This window comes from Entelurus aequoreus, linkage group LG18, assembly GCF_033978785.1.
Source record: "Entelurus aequoreus isolate RoL-2023_Sb linkage group LG18, RoL_Eaeq_v1.1, whole genome shotgun sequence".
Lineage (NCBI taxonomy): Eukaryota > Metazoa > Chordata > Actinopteri > Syngnathiformes > Syngnathidae > Entelurus > Entelurus aequoreus.
In genome coordinates, this window is record NC_084748.1 from 45,993,916 (window position 1) to 46,012,137 (window position 18,222).

General features: G+C 37.0%; 1 protein-coding gene across 9 annotated transcripts in view; it reads left to right on the forward strand.

The window, feature by feature from the left end:
- The first annotated feature begins 1,607 nt into the window (after positions 1-1,607).
- The window catches only part of camk2d2 (calcium/calmodulin-dependent protein kinase (CaM kinase) II delta 2), a 148,844-nt gene continuing 132,229 nt past the window's right edge, over positions 1,608-18,222 (forward strand). For all 9 annotated transcript variants that reach the window (XM_062027256.1, XM_062027258.1, XM_062027261.1 and 6 more), the window contains exons 1-2: positions 1,608-1,805; positions 12,898-12,992. In XM_062027256.1, the coding sequence (XP_061883240.1) occupies positions 1,744-1,805; positions 12,898-12,992 (157 nt within the window). In that variant the 5' untranslated portion in view covers positions 1,608-1,743. The remainder of the gene's footprint in view (positions 1,806-12,897; positions 12,993-18,222) is intronic.

Below are 18,222 nucleotides of genomic sequence, written 5' to 3' on the forward strand. Positions count from 1 at the left end.
AAATAAATGTTTGTAGAGCATGATAATATATTTGTTGCAATATTGGATTATATTACGTTTTTAAATAAAAAAACACTGTCAATTTAATTAAATTCAAGCAGATATTAAGTATTTATTTTCATTTTAACAAAAAAACATTTTGTAAAGCCTGATAATATATTTTTTGCTATATAAGATAATACTATTTTTTTTAAATTTACAGTAATATGTGACAAAAAAAACAACAATTTATTTTTATTATTACAATTTGATCGATAACTTTTTTTTTTAAATTGTATGTCAAGCAGATATTTAAGTATTAATTTTTATTTGAACAAAAAATGTTTGCAAAGCATGATAATATATTTGTTGCAATATTGGATAATATTATTTAAAAAAACAAAACAACTGTGTATTAAAAACAAAATATTGTCATTTTTACAATTTGATGGATACATTGCTTTGAAATCACAAGTCAAGCAGATATTTAAGTATTTATTTTAATTTTAACAAAAAATGTTTTGACAGCATGATAATATGTTTTGCAATATTGGATAGAATTACATTTTAAAACGTACAGTAATATTCGGTAAAAAATATTGTAAAATAAAAACATTTATTGTAATTTTTACAATTAGATGGATACATTGCTTTGAAATCATAAGTCAAGCAAATATTTAAGTTTTTTTTTTTAATTCAACAAAAATAAATGTTTGTAGAGCATGATAATATATTTGTTGCAATATTGGATTATATTACGTTTTTAAATAAAAAAAACACTGTCAATTTAATTAAATTCAAGCAGATATTTAAGTATTTATTTTCATTTTAACAAAAAAACATTTTGTAAAGCCTGATAATATATTTTTTGCTATATAAGATAATACTATTTTTTTTAATTTACAGTAATATGTGACAAAAAAAACAACAATTTATTTTTATTATTACAATTTGATCGATAACTTTTTTTTTGAAATTGTATGTCAAGCAGATATTTAAGTATTAATTTTTATTTGAACAAAAAATGTTTGCAAAGCATGATAATATATTGGTTGCAATATTGGATGATATTATTTAAAAAAAACAACTGTATATTAAAACATGTCTTGTCATTTTTACAATTTGATGGATACATTGCTTTGAAATTTACAAGTCAAGCAGATATTTAAGTATTTATTTGTATTTAACAAAAAATGTTTGTAAAGCATGATAATTATCATGCTTTACAAACATTTTTGATAATTATCATGCTTTACAAACATTTTTGTTAAATACAAATAAATGCTTAAATATCTGCTAACTATTATGATCTCACTTGACCAGGCATTTGTTGCTTATGATGATAAACGGAGTAAAAAATAAAATAATAAATTAAATACCGCTGTCGTCCACTTGGGGGCGTGCTTGTGCGGCTCAGCTTTATTATGAAGCACGTGATTTGTTGTCACGTGTCTAAAGTGGGCGTGGTATGAAATACTGCATTTGCATGGGGTCGACGGGCGTCACGTGACGCAGGGGGGCGGGACTAAGCGCACAGCTGGGGGTCGGCGCAGCCTGGCTGGCGAACACTGAAACACTCACACTCCCCACTCCCACGCACACGCACACGCACACTCACGCAGCACACTAACATGCTTTGGCCACGACACGACGATTGATCACGCCCAGCGGCTTCCACTGATTGATTGATTGATTGACTGCTGCTCCAGCCGGGCCGTGCAGGTGAGCGCAGGAGGCTCCCACGACCACACAGCGGACACCACCATGGCGCTCACCATCTGCACGAGATTCACGGACGAGTACCAGCTGTTCGAGGAGCTCGGCAAGTAAGTATCGACCGTGTCCGCATCCTTCCGAGTGTCCGCGTGTGACGTCACAGACCGCCGCCAGTTTGGAGGATTGCGCGTGCGTGTGGCCCTGTCACTCACAGGGCGCGCGGATGGGGGGGGGGGGGGGGTGCGTGGGGTGTGCGTGTTGCCATGTGTGATGCAGGCCAGTGCTGCATTGCTCTTAATCCCGCCTTTTTCTTCCACGCGACAACAACAACATCCATGTGACGTCACTGCCTCCATCCACTACTTATACATATACTACATGTACTACTACTTATACATATACTACTACTTATACATATATTACTACTTATACATATACTACTACTTATACATATATTACTACTTATACATATACTACTACTTATACTTATACTACATATAGTACTACTTATACATATACTACTACTTGTACATATACTACTACTTATACATATACTGCTACTTATACATATACTACTACTCCTACATATATGTACTACTACTTATACATATACTACATATACTACTACTTATACATATACTACTACTTATACATATACTACTACTTATACATATACTACTTATACATATACTACATGTACTACTACTTATACATATACTACTACTTATACATATATTACTACTTATACATATACTACTACTTATACTTATACTACATATAGTACTACTTATACATATACTACTACTTGTACATATACTACTACTTATACATATACTGCTACTTATACATATACTACTACTCCTACATATATGTACTACTACTTATACATATACTACATATACTACTACTTATACATATACTACTACTTATACATATACTACTACTTATACATATACTACTTATACATATACTACATGTACTACTACTTATACATATACTACTACTTATACATATATTACTACTTATACATATACTACTACTTATACCTATACTACATATACTACTACTTATACATATACTACTACTTGTACATATACTACTACTTATACATATACTGCTACTTATACATATACTACTACTCCTACATATATGTACTACTACTTATACATATACTACATGTACTACTACTTATACATATACTACTACTTATACATATACTACTACTTATACATATACTGCTACTTATACATATACTACTACTCCTACATATATGTACTACTACTTATACATATACTACATGTACTACTACTTATACTTCATCCACCCTCGCAAACTTGAGTACCAGATATTGTCAAATGTCACCCCTCCCACCTGCAGTATATATATATACATATATATATATATATATATATATATATATATATATATATATATATATATATATATATATATATATATATATATATATATATATATATATATATATATATATATATATATATATATATATATATATATATATATATATATATATGTGTGTGTGTGTTTCAACATGTTCTATCTACACTTCTGTTCAAATGTAATAATCACTTATTCTTCTCTTGTTTGTCGGTATATATAAGTGTATATTTATGGGTACATATGTATATACTGTATATATATACACACACATGTGTGTGTATATATATATGTGTTAGTGTATTATTGTGTATATAAGTGTGTGTTTGTGTATTTGTGTGGGTATTCGTGTGTGTGTATATATATGTATATACATATATATATATATATATATATATATATATATGTATATACACATATATATATATATATATATATATATATATATATATATATATATATATATATATATATATATATATATACATGCATATAAAATGTGTACATATATGTATATATATATATATGCTTGCCACTGTAGGTGGGGTATGTATATATACACATATACGTGTGTAAATATATATATGTATGTACATATGTATATTTATACATATATGTAGGTATAAATATGCATATGTATGTATATATATAAACATATATGTATGTAAATATACATGTATGTGTGTATATATATATATGTATGTATACATATATATATACTGTATATATATATATACATACAAATACATACATATATATATATATATATGTATATATATATATATATATATATATATATATATGTATATATATATATATATATATATATATATATATATATATATATATGTATATATATATATATATATATATATATATATATATATATATATATATATATATATATATATATATATATATATATATATATATATGCATCCATCCATCCATTTTCTACGGCTTGTCCCTTACGGGGTCGCAGGGGGTGCTGGAGCCTATTTCAGCTGCATTCGGGCGGAAGGCAGGGTACACCCTGGACAAGTCGCCACCTCATCGCAGGGCCAACACAGATATCTGTATATAAAAAAAAAAATATATATATATATATATATATATATATATATATACGATGTATACAAACCCCGTTTCCATATGAGTTGGGAAATTGTGTTAGATGTAAATATAAACGGAATACAATGATTTGCAAATCCTTTTCATTCAGTTGAATATGCTACAAAGACAACATATTTGATGTTCAAACTCATAAACTTAATTAGGGAAGTATCCGCACTCTTTTTTTACGAAGCCACGCTGTTGTAACACGTGCTGAATGTGGGTTGGCATTGTCTTGCTGAAATAAGCAGGGGCGTCCATGGAAAAAGACGGCGCTTGGATGGCAGCATATGTTGCTCCAAAAGCTGTATGTACCTTTCAGCATTAATGGTGCCTTCACAGATGTGTAAGTTACCCATGTCTTGGCCACTAATGCACCCCCATACCATCACAGATGCTGCCTTTTACACTTTGCGTCGATAACAGTCTGGATGGTTCGTTTCCCCTTTGGTCCGGATGACACGATGTCGAATATTTCCAAAAACAATTTGAAATGTGGACTCGTCAGACCACAGAACACTTTTCCACTTTGCATGAGTCCATCTTAGATGATCTCGGGCCCAGAGAAGCCGGCGGTGTTTCTGGGTGTTGTTGATAAATGGCTTTCGCTTTGCATAGTAGAGCTTTAACTTGCACTTACAGATGTAGCGACCAACTGTAGTTACTGACAGTGGTTTTCTGAAGTGTTCCTGAGCCCATGTGGTGATATCCTTTAGAGATTGATGTCGCTTTTTGATACAGTGCCGTCTGAGGGATGGAAGGTCACGGTCATTCAATGTTGGTTTCCGGCCATGCTGCTTACGTGCAGTGATTTCTCCAGATTCTCTGAACCTTTTGATGATATTATGGACCGTAAATGTTGAAATCCCTAAATTTCTTGCAATTGCACTTTGAGAAACGTTGTTCTTAAACTGTTCGACAATTTGCTCACGCAGTTGTGGACAAAGTGGTGACCCTCGCCCCATCCTTTCTTGTGAATGACTGAGCATTTTTTGGAAGCTGTTTTTATACCCAATCATGGCACCCACCTGTTCCCAATTAGCCTGCACACCTGTGGGATGTTCCAAATAAGTGTTTGATGAGCATTCCTCAACTTTATCAGTATTTATTGCCACCTTTCCCAACTTCTTTGTCACGTGTTGCTGCCATCAAATTCTAAAGTTAATGATTATTTGCACAAAAATATTTTTTTTTATCAGATTGAACATCAAATATGTTGTCTTTGTAGCATATTCAACTGAATATGGCTTGAAAATGATTTGCAAATCATTGTATTCCGTTTATATTTACATCTAACACAATTTCCCAACTCATATGGAAACGGGGTTTGTACATTAGTTTTGGATGATACCACAACTTTGAGTATCAATCCGATACCAAGTAGTTACGGGATCATACATTGGTCATATTCAAAGTCCTCATGCGTCCAGGGACGTATTACCTGACTTTATAAACATAATATGAATTTGGAAAAAAAGGAAAAAAGATGTTGTGACGATAAAAAATATCGATGTAATGATAGTAGTATCTACTAGATACGCTCTTGTACTTGGTATCATTACAGTGGATGTCAGGTGTAGTTTGTTTACATTGTGACGCTATTGTATCCTCTTACGGTGTGTAGTGAAGCAAGTTTAGCTATTCGTCGTCCTGCAGTGATAATGGTACTTGTAAGAAACTTACTTTATTTGTCGCCATGGATACGAGGATTAGTCATTTAGAAATACACTGTAAAAAAAAAAAATCATAATTTTATGGTTAATTTACTCTAAATTTCTACTGTAATTTTTCTATTTAAAAAATTTTTTTTTTATAAAACTGTAGAATTGAAGACGTTATCTGTAAATAAACAATCCACCTGTTGTTTTAAGTTAAATGCCAGTAATGACAAACTATGTATATTTCTATTTTTTTTACTGAAAAATACCAAATTAATTATACATAGCATTTTCTGTTTTCTTCAATTACTTTCAAATTCATGTAAAATTACGATATTTTCCCGCGATACGTTTCATGAAAATTTCTGTAAATATAATGTTTTTGATCATTATTTGGTTTACAATGTTTTACTTACATTTTATGGTTTTCGTTTGGCAGCCGTAGCTGCCAGTAGATGACCGTTTTTTTTACATAATTTTTTTTTACAGTGTAGCTGCAACACTGCAGACTGCCATGTCTTAAAGCAGTGGTCCCCAACCACCGGGCCGCGGCCCCGATTGGTACCGGGCTGCACAAGAAATAAAAATATATATATATATATATATTTTTTAAATTAAATCAACTTAAAAAAACCAATATATACATTATATATCAATATAGATCAATACAGTCTGCAGGAATACAGTCCGTAAGCACACATGATTGTATTTCTTTATGGGGAAAAAATAAATAAATAAATAAATAAATAAATAAATAAATAATCCCCCCCCCCCGCCCCCCCCCCCCCCCCCCCCCCGGTCCGTGGGACAAGTTTTCAAGCGTTGACCGGTCCGCAGCTACAAAAAGGTTGGGGACCACTGTCTTAAAGCACCTCTTCCTGAGGGCGTTTCAGTGTTATAACGTCACCTTTATCTTTACTTTATAGTACACACTGTGTCTGCTTGTAAGTACTCCGTGCTTGTGCGCTGCCGAACATGCTCGACTGCTTGTAAAACCACCAATGTCACGGCGTGACAACAGCGGGCCGTCATGCCCGTTAAAAAAAAGAAAAAAAAAAAAAAAGAACAGGGGCCGTACTTATCAAGCTTCTTAGAGTGCCATTTTACACTTAAGTCCTGAGAATTTGCGAAATTTAGTCCTACTCTCAAACTTAAGAATAAAAGCTTTTTATCAACGTTCTTAAGTCTAAGAATCACTCCTACTCTCCACGATATTTAAGAGACCTTCAGAGGTGTCTTAAGTGTTTAGGAGTTGCCAGCAGGGGATGGCACTGAGGCGAGAGAGACGTGCGCCAACGTTCAGGGAACGGAACAATGTTGTTGTTTTTTTGATGACGAGCAGCTGATCAAACGGTATCGTTTAGACAGAGCGGATATTATTTTTGTCACAGATTTAATACTTTTCGATTCCTTGTTGATTTCTGCATGTGTCTGCAGTGGGCTAGTATATATAGAGCCACCCACACCAGTTTCAAATTAGTTGCCTAATTAATGAATTGGAAAGAAAAAGCTTATGACAGTAGCGTATGTGTGTGGCCGTGAGGTGAGTGACGTCAGTGAGTGTGTGGGCGAGAGAAGAGAGGGAGCGGTAGCGTGAGTCCCGACGGGGACTAGTTTGTTTTGTATTATTTTGTAGTTTATTGTCAAAATATACACTCCCATTGTCCACTTAAATATTTCCAAGATATTTCTTTATTCTTAGACAACGGATTCCCTTCCGTGATTGGTCATTTCTACGGACACAGAAATGACGTCACCTAAAATTGCGTTTACGGCACATAGTAATGTCGTAATTCAGCTCTGAGTGTGACACTTAAGATTCAGTCCTACACTTCGCTGAAAGTGTGAGTAAGACGCTTGATAACTAACTTTTAAGTGCAGCTTTCAGCGAAGAATTTATTTACTCTTAAGTCAACTCTTAGCAGACTTCTTAGGAGTCATTCTAAGAAGCTTGATAAGTACGGCCCCAGGTATTTTCTAGAGGTGGATTATGATTCATTAATATCGCGGTACTTTACTAGTACTGGTATATCGTACAACCCTAGTGTGAAGTGATAATATTGCAATAATATATTGCAAAAGTGCAATATAATTTATCTGTAAAGTAATCTATTTATTAAATATAAAAGGAAGTCTAAGTCTATAATTATGTGTCCGATATTTATCAGGCTTTGACGTTGACGTAAAAAAAAAATCAATATATTAAATCGGCTTTTAAAAATCAAACATTTTAAAAATGGCCCTCCGTGTCCTTTAAAGAGGCAAAGTTTGGACCCCCCCCCCCCCCCCTGATGTAGTACGTTATTTTCCTATTAGTGCTTTTGAAGCACGTCCCTGAATAATTCATCTGCAGGAAGGGTCGGAGCGAGACATCCTCCTCATCCTCCTCATCCTCCTCATCCCAGTCTTGAAATCCACACACCGTGGTCGAAGGTTAGAAGGAGTCAGAGCTGCGGAGGAGGGGAAGATTGGCGTGGAAGTGGGAAATGTGCGCAGACATGGACATAAAATGTGTGTGTGTGTGTGTGTGTGTGTGTGTGTGTGTGTGTGTGTGTGTGTGTGTGTGTGTGTGTGTGTGTGTGTGTGTGTGTGTGTGTGTGTGTGTGTGTGTGTGTGTGTGTGTGTGTGTGTGTGTGTGTGTGTGTGTGTGTGTGTGTGTGTGTGTGTGTGTGTGTGTGTGTGAGCTGAGGCAGGCAGTCCTGTCCAAGGCTGCATTTAGAGATGCGGCGCCCTCAAATATAGCTGACCTACTTTTTGTTGAGGTTTTCCACGCACGCTGGCCACAACAATTCTGCTATTAGGCACCTTTGTCCGCTTTCAAAATGCTATCACGTCAAATGAGTCCCACTTCTCCAAGAATTTTTTTTTTTTAAATTCCGGACCGTAGGGCGCACCGGATTATAAGGCGCACTGCCGGTCTATTCAGGTCTATTTTCATACAAAAGGCGCGCCGGATTATAGGCGTATTAAAGGAGCCATCCATCCATCCATCTTAACTGAGGTCGGGTCGCGGGGGCAGCAGCCTAAGCAGGGAAGCCCAGACTTCCCTCTCCCCAGCCACTTCGTCCAGCTCCTCCCGGGGGATCCCGAAGCGTTCCCAGGCCAGCCGGGAGACATAGTCTTCCCAACGTGTCCTGGGTCTTCCCCGTGGCCTCCTGCCGGTCGGACGTGCCCTAAACACCTCCCTAGGGAGGCGTTCGGGTGGCATCCTGACCAGATGCCCGAACCACCACATCTGGCTCCTCTCCATGTGGAGGAGCAGCGGCTTTACTTTGAACTCCTCCCAGACCACAGAGCTTCTCACCCTATCTCTAAGGGAGAGACCCGCCACCTCCATCCATCCATCCATCCATCTTCAATCAATCAATGTTTATTTATATAGCCCTAAATCACAAGTGTCTCAAAGGGCTGCACAAGCCACAACGACATCCTCGGTACAGAGCCCACATACGGGCAAGGAAAAACTCACCCCAGTGGGACGTCGGTGTGAATGACTATGAGAAACCTTGGAGAGGACCGCATATGTGGGTAACTCCCCCCCCCCCCCCCCCCCTCTAGGGGAGACCGAAAGCAATGGATGTCGAGTGGGTCTGACATAATATTGTGAAAGTCCAGTCCACAGTGGATCCAACACATCAGCGAGAGTCCAGTCCATAGTGGGGCCAACAGGAAACCGTCCCGAGCGGAGACGGGTCAGCAGCTCAGAGATGTCCCCAACCGATGCACAGGCGGTCTAAAAAGGGAGTCTATTTAAAGACTAGGGTATACAAATGAGTTTTAAGATGGGACTTAAATGCTTCTACTGAGGTAGCATCTCTAACTGTTACCGGGAGGGCATTCCAGAGTACTGGAGCCCGAATAGAAAACGTTCTATAGCCCGCAGACTTTTTTGTGGCTCTAGGAATCACTAACAAGCCGGAGTTCTTTGAACGCAGATTTCTTGCCGGGACATATGGTACAATACAATCGGCGAGATAGGCTGGAGCTAAACCGTGAAGTATTTTATACGTAAGTAGTAAAACCTTAAAGTCGCATCTTAAGTGCACAGGAAGCCAGTGCAGGTGAGCCAGTATAGGTGTAATATGATCAAACTTTCTTGTCTTGATCTTCAACCGCTTATCCGGAATGGGGTCGCGGGGACAACAGCTCCAGCAGAGACCCCCAGACTTCCCTCTCCAGAGCAACATTAGCAACTTCCTCCTGGGGAATCCCGAAGCGTTCCCAGGCCAGAGAGGAGATGTAATCCCCCCATCTGGTCCTTGGCCTACTGCGGGGTCTACTCCCAGTGGGACGTGCAACGAGGACCTCCCTAGGGAGACGCTCGTGAGGCATTCGCACGAGATGCCCGAACCACCTAAGCTGGCTCCTTTCCAAGCGAAGGAGCAGTGGCTCTACTCCGAGTCTCTCTCGGGTGACTGAACTTCTCACCCTATCTCTAAGGGAGATGCCAGCCACCCTTCTGAGGAAACTCATTTCGGCCGCTTGTATCCGCAATCTTATTCTTTCGGTCATGACCCACACTTCATGACCATAGGTGAGGATGGGAACGTAGATCGACCGGTAAATTGAGAGATTTGCCTTCTGGCTCAGCTCCTTCTTCACCACAACGGATCGATACAGCGTCCGCATTACTGAAGACGCCGCACCGATCCGCCTGTCGACCTCACGATCCACTCTTACCTCGTGAACAAGACTCAGAGGTACTTGAACTCCTCCACTTGGGGCAGAGTCTTCTCCCCAACCCGGAGATGGCACTCCACCCTTTTCCGTGGACGAGAACCATGAACTCGGACTTGGAGGTGCTGATTCCCATCCCAGTCGCTTCACACTCAGCTGCGAACCAATCCAGTGAGAGCTGAAGATCCTGGCCAGATGAAGCCATCAGGACCACATCATCTGCAAAAAAGCAGAGACCTAATCCTGCAGCCACCAAACCCGATCCCCTCAACGCCCTGACTGCACCTAGAAATTCTGTCCATAAAGGTTATGAACAGAACGGGTGACAAAGGGCAGCCTTGGCGGAGTCCAACCCTCACTGGAAACGGGTCCGACTTACTACCGGCAATGCGGACCAAGTTCTGACACTGATCATACAGGGAGTGGACCGGAGGAGGAGTCATATTAGTATTTTTGTTTTCTAAATGTAAAAGACTTCCTTGTAGTCTACATAACATGTAATGGTGGTTGTTTGCTCAAAATGTTGCATAGATGATGTTTTACACATCATCTTCAAGCCGCTTTCTGACAGTCTTATCAGGATGCGCCGTTTTGTGGGCGCGTCTTATTTACGTGCCTCCACTTGGACAGCGTCGTCTTTGTTGTAGCGGTGTAGCGTGCAAGGACGGGAGTGGAAGAAGTGTCAAAAGATGGCGCTAACTGTTTTAATGACATTCAGACTTCACTTCAATCAACTCATCCGCGGCTCACTAGTGCAACAACAACGCCCGAAATGTGTCCCGTGAAAAAAAGGTCCGACCGGAACTCTCTGATAACTAAAGTTCCTTGGGTGAATAATGGAAACTCATGACACCGGTACGTTTTAGCCCTTTCATGGCAAGTTTACTGACAGATATAAGTAAGAACTTTACACTACTTTATATTAGAAATGGCAACTGCGGAGGATGAATGTCACATAATAAGAAGATAGAGAAAAAGGAGGAGCTTATCGACTACGTTACAACATTGGAAAAACTTCTCAGAGGGTGAGATAACTCCTGGAAATGACTGGCTTAGAATGGTCAAAGGTATAGATGTGTGTGTCCAAGTTTAAAGGAAACGGCAGGCTGTCTCCTTCTAATGGATTTGTTACAGTCTTTGCAAGCTGGGTAACGTTTCCTGTGGTCTGGAACAAAAATGGCAACATTCGCTGTGGCCCGGAACAACATGGTAACTTTTGCTGTGGTCTGGAACAACATGGCACACAAACAACTATCAGAAATGCAGCCAGTATTACATACAGATAATGAGACATGCAAATATAGGTTAAACACACAGAGGACATAAGTAAAGGAAACTAAATGAGCTCAAATATACCTACAAACGAGGCATACATGTTAGAATAATTGTATCTAAGTTATCACAAAACTTTGTGTTACATTGAGTTCAGCTCGACCTGCGAGAGGATAAAAGCTGTCTTTGATCCTACCAAGAAGAAGGCTTGTAAAACTCCACTGTGTATGATGGGAAGCAACATGAAGGTGTTCTGCTTCTTTGATGTATTGTAATCCACGGAAAGATTTTGTCTTGACCCGAGAGCTACAAAGCGCAGAGGAAGCAGGACCTGACTCCCCTCCAGGGACCTTTTCTTTGAACTGTTTTACGACCTTTTCTTTGAACTGTTTGTAATCAAAGGCGATGGCTGTTTACGACCCCCTTCCCTTAGAAACAGCTGTTGCCATGTAATCAGGGGAAGTCCAAATAAAAGAGGAGGCGTACAATCTTTCGTCAGAGCGTGGTGACACTGTGCAAGGGTACAGGTGTATGCGTTTCTCCTCAATTGAGCCAAATTGAATTCTGTCTCTGTTTAATTCCTTGCTTCTTGTCTTGTTTAATAGATGTCATCAGTGTTTGAACCTGACAATAACGATGCAATATGTACATACAGCGAACCTAAATAGCACGTTAGCATGGATTGTGACAAATTAGCACTCCACACAAGTCAATGACATCAACAAAGCTCACCTTTGCGCATTCACGCACAGCATAAAACGTTTGGTGGACAAAATGAGACAGCGAAGGAGTGGCCTCGAACACGTCTTTCTGTGGCAGCGTCGGAGAAAGTTGTACATGTAAACAAACTACGGTGCGTTCAAGGACCGCCGAAGTTAGTAGGACGAAACGGCGCTGGTCAAATAGTCTCATCAGTGAAGCATGTTTGATATAAACAGTGGGACTTCTAACAATTAGGAAGGTTTGTGTCATGTTCGTCCATGTTAGGACAGAATCTAGAGCCAAGGGTTGCCGACCCTTAGGTCCAGTGCCTCGGTTGGTTTGACTGCGGTGAATATGCTGATATGTTGCGTTTGGTGTCCAGGGGAGCCTTCTCTGTGGTCAGACGCTGTGTGAAGATCTCCTCAGGCCAGGAGTACGCTGCCAAAATCATCAACACCAAGAAGCTCTCTGCCAGAGGTAGGCCTGCACACACAACACTCAGCACACAGGGGGGCCCCATGTGTGCGGAGCATGAAGTGTGAACATTGCAGCCCCTGGACCGTGTGGGCCTTGGTGCAGGAGACCATCATCTTTTTTTAATACGCACTTGTGCACGCTAACATGCGGTGCATTACATGTGTGTGTGTGTGTGTGTGTGTGTTCTTGTACTTCTACCCTTCTTGAGAAACCAAGAAGGAAAAGTAGCTTCCATATGAGGAGGTGTGAACAAGTGAGGACATAAATCATGGTCCCAATACGGAAAACCATTGCATCTAATAGAGAGCCAAATACTAGAGTCCGTGAACATTGCTCCAAAGTCAGGATTTTTTGTTTGATTTAATGTGCATACAAAAGTAAACATTGACAGGTGCAAAGGCAGCAATATAGCTTTTAGCTTTTACAGTAAATTTATGACTTTTGTCATAATTGTGCCAAGTGAAATTCTGATAATTATTATAATATTTCCAACATTTTAAAGTTTTCCTATAAAATTGTGACTTTTGTCGAGTAAAGTTACGACACATTTCATAAAAATGCCCAAATTTTAAGTTTTTCTTGTAAAATTGCGACTTTTATTGAGTAAAATTCCAACTTTTATCATAATAATGTTCAGTTTTTCTTGTAAGATTTTGACTTGCGTTGAGTAAAATGACGACTTTTATTACAATACTGCCAACATTCTGTGTTTTTCTTGTGAAATTGTGACCTTTTTCTTGCACAGTATGTATATGTTATTATTGTTGTAAATACTAATCTTTATATATCTAGAAAGGTTGGTACCTAGGCATTTTTCAGAGGTCTCAAGAAGGTAACAAATACAAGAATGTGTGTGTGTTCTTGTATTTCTACCCTTATTGGGACATCAAGAAGGAAAAGTAGCTTCCATATGAGGAGGTGTGAACAAGTGATGACATAAATCAGGGTCCCAATACTGAAAACCATTGCCTCTAATAGAGAGCCAAATACTAGAGTCCGTGAACATTGCTCCAAAGTCAGGATTTTTTATTTATTTAATGTGCATACAAAAGTAAACATTGACAGGTGCAAAGGCAGCAATATAGCTTTTAGCTTTTACAGTAAATGTATGACTTTTGTCATAATTGTGCCAAGTAAAATTCCGATTATTATTATAATATTACCAAAATTGTAAAGTTTTCTTATAAAATTGTGACTTTTGTTGAGTAAAGTTACGACACTTTTCATAAATATGCCAACATTTTAAGCTTTTCTTGTAAAACTGCGACTGTTATTGAGTAAAATTCCAACTTTTATCATAATAATGTTCAGTTTTTCTTGTAAGATTTTGACTTGCGTTGAGTAAAATGACGACTTTTATTACAATACTGCCAACATTCTCAGTTTTTCTTGTAAAATTGTGACCTTTTTCTTGCACAGTATGTATATGTTATTGTTGTTGTAAATACAAATCTTTATATATCTAGAAAGGGTGGTACCTAGGCATTTTTCAGAGGTCTCAAGAAGGTAACAAATACAAGAATGTGTGTGTGTTCTTGTATTTCTACCCTTCTTGAGACACCAAGAAGGAAAAGTAGCTTCCATATGAGGAGGTGTGAACAAGTGATGACATAAATCATGGTCCCAATATGGAAAACCATTGCATCTAATAGAGAGCCAAATACTAGAGTCCGTGAACATTGCTCCAAAGTCAGGATTTTTTGTTTGATTTAATGTGCATACAAAAGTAAACATTGACAGGTGCAAAGGCAGCAATATAGCTTTTAGCTTTTACAGTAAATTTATGACTTTTGTCATAATTGTGCCAAGTGAAATTCCGATAGTTGTTAAAATATTGCAAACATTTTCAAGTTTTCTTATAAAATTGTGACTTTCGTCGAGTAAAGTTACGACACTTTTCATAAAAATGCCCAAATTTTAAACTTTTCTTGTAAAATTGCAACTTTTATTGAGTAAAATTCCAACTTTTATCATAATAATGTTCAGTTTTTCTTGTAAGATTTTGACTTGCGTTGAGTAAAATGACGACTTTTATTACAATACTGCCAACATTCTCAGTTTTTCTTGTGAAATTGTGACCTTTTTCTTGCACAGTATGTATATGTTATTATTGTTGTAAATACACATCTTTATATATCTAGAAAGGCTGGTCCTAGGCATTTTTCAGAGGTCTCAAGAAGGTAACAAATACAAGAATGTGTGTGTGTTCTTGTATTTCTACCGTTATTGGGACACCAAGAAGGAAAAGTAGCTTCCATATGAGGAGGTGTGAACAAGTGAGGACATAAATCATGGTCCCAATACGGAAAACCATTGCATCTAATAGAGAGCCAAATACTAGAGTCCGTGAACATTGCTCCAAAGTCAGGATTTTTTGTTTGATTTAATGTGCATACAAAAGTAAACATTGACAGGTGCAAAGGCAGCAATATAGCTTTTAGCTTTTTACAGTAAATTTATGACTTTTGTCATAATTTTGCCAAGTGAAATTCTGATAACTATTATAATATTTCCAACATTTTAAAGTTTTCTTATAAAATTGTGAATTTTGTCGAGTAAAGTTACGACACATTTCATAAAAATGCCCAAATTTTAAGCTTTTCTTGTAAAATTGCGACTTTTATTGAGTAAAATTCCAACTTTTATCATAATAATGTTCAGTTTTTCTTGTAAGATTTTGACTTGCGTTGAGTAAAATGACGACTTTTATTACAATACTGCCAACATTCTCAGTTTTTCTTGTGAAATTGTGACCTTTTTCTTGCACAGTATGTATATGTTATTATTGTTGTAAATACAAATCTTTATATATCTAGAAAGGGTGGTACCTAGGCATTTTTCAGAGGTCTCAAGAAGGTAACAAATACAAGAATGTGTGTGTGTTCTTGTATTTCTACCCTTATTGGGACATCAAGAAGGAAAAGTAGCTTCCATATAAGGAGGTGTGAATAAGTGATGACATAAATCATGGTCCCAATACGGAAAATCATTGCATCTAATAGAGAGCCAAATACTAGAGTCCGTGAACATTGCTCCAAAGTCAGGATTTTTTTGTTTGATTTAATGTGCATACAAAAGTAAACATTGACAGGTGCAAAGGCAGCAATATAGCTTTTAGCTTTTACAGTAAATTTATGACTTTTGTCATAATTGTGCCAAGTGAAATTCCGATAGTTGTTATAATATTGCAAACATTTTCAAGTTTTCTTATAAAATTGTGACTTTTGTCGAGTAAAGTTACGACACATTTCATAAAAATGCCCAAATTTTAAGCTTTTCTTGTAAAATTGCGACTTTTATTGAGTAAAATTCCAACTTTTATCATAATAATGTTCAGTTTTTCTTGTAAGATTTTGACTTGGGTTGAGTAAAATTATGACTTTTATTACAATACTGCCAACATTCTCAGTTTTTCTTGTAAAATTGTGACCTTTTTCTTGCACAGTATGTATATGTTATTGTTGTTGTAAATACACATCTTTATATATCTAGAAAGGCTGGTCCTAGGCATTTTTCAGAGGTCTCAAGAAGGTAACAAATACAAGAATGTGTGTGTGTTCTTGTATTTCTACCCTTATTGGGACATCAAGAAGGAAAAGTAGCTTCCATATGAGGAGGTGTGAACAAGTGATGACATAAATCATGGTCCCAATACTGAAAACCATTGCATCTAATAGAGAGCCAAATACTAGAGTCCGTGAACATTGCTCCAAAGTCAGGATTTTTTGTTTGATTTAATGTGCATACAAAAGTAAACATTGACAGGTGCAAAGGCAGCAATAAAACTTTTAGCTTTTACAGTAAATGTATGACTTTTGTCATAATTGTGCCAAGTGAAATTCCGATAGTTGTTATAACATTGTCAACATTTTAAAGTTTTCTTATAAAATTGTGACTTTCGTCGAGTAAAGTTACAACACTTTTCATAAAAATGCGAAAATGTTAAGCTTTTCTTGTAAAATTCCAACTTTTATCATAATAATGTTCAGTTTTTCTTGTAAGATTTTGACTTGCGTTGAGTAAAATGACGACTTTTATTACAATACTGCCAACATTCTCAGTTTTTCTTGTGAAATTGTGACCTTATTCTTGCACAGTATGTATATGTTATTGTTGTTGTAAATACAAATCTTTATATGTCTAGAAAGGCTGGTCCTAGGCATTTTTCAGAGGTCTCAAGAAGGTAACAAATACAAGAATGTGTGTGTGTTCTTGTATTTCTACCCTTCTTGAGACACCAAGAAGGAAAAGTAGCTTCCATATGAGGAGGTGTGAACAAGTGATGACATAAATCAGGGTCCCAATACGGAAAACCATTGCATCTAATAGAGAGCCAAATACTAGAGTCCGTGAACATTGCTCCAAAGTCAGGATTTTTTGTTTGATATAATGTGCATACAAAAGTAAACATTGACAGGTGCAAAGGCAGCAATATAGCTTTTAGCTTTTTACAGTAAATTTATGACTTTTGTCATAATTTTGCCAAGGGAAATTCTGATAATTATTATAATATTTCCAACATTTTAAAGTTTTCTTATAAAATTGTGACTTTTGTCGAGTAAAGTTACGACACATTTCATAAAAATGCCCAAATTTTAAGCTTTTCTTGTAAAATTGCGACTTTTATTGAGTAAAATTCCAACTTTTATCATAATAATGTTCAGTTTTTCTTGTAAGATTTTGACTTGCATTGAGTAAAATTATGACTTTTATTACAATACTGCCAACATTCTCAGTTTTACTTGTAAAATTGTGACCTTTTTCTTGCACAGTATGTATATGTTATTGTTGTTGTAAATACACATCTTTATATATCTAGAAAGGGTGGTACCTTGGCATTTTTCGGAGGTCTCAGGAAGGTAACAAATACAAGAGTGTGTGTGTGTGTGTGTGTGTGTGTGTGTGTGCGTGTGTTCTTGTATTTCTTCCCTTCTTGAGACAGCAAGAAGGAAAAGTATCTTCCATATGAGGAGGTGTGAACAAGTGATGACATAAATCATGGTCCCAATAACATTGCATCTAATAGAGAATGTCTCATTTGCACCCCTGCTGGTGACATCTATCAAAATGAGGGTGGTCCCAAAAAGGAGGGATTTTTCTAATTGGCTGTGTGTCGCTTTTAGAAGTGCTCCCCCTCTGGTCAACATATGAAATAACAAGTGTGTGTAAGAAAATGAAATGCGCCCCCTTTGGTCAAAACTAATAAAAAAATAAAAAATAAAAATATCTA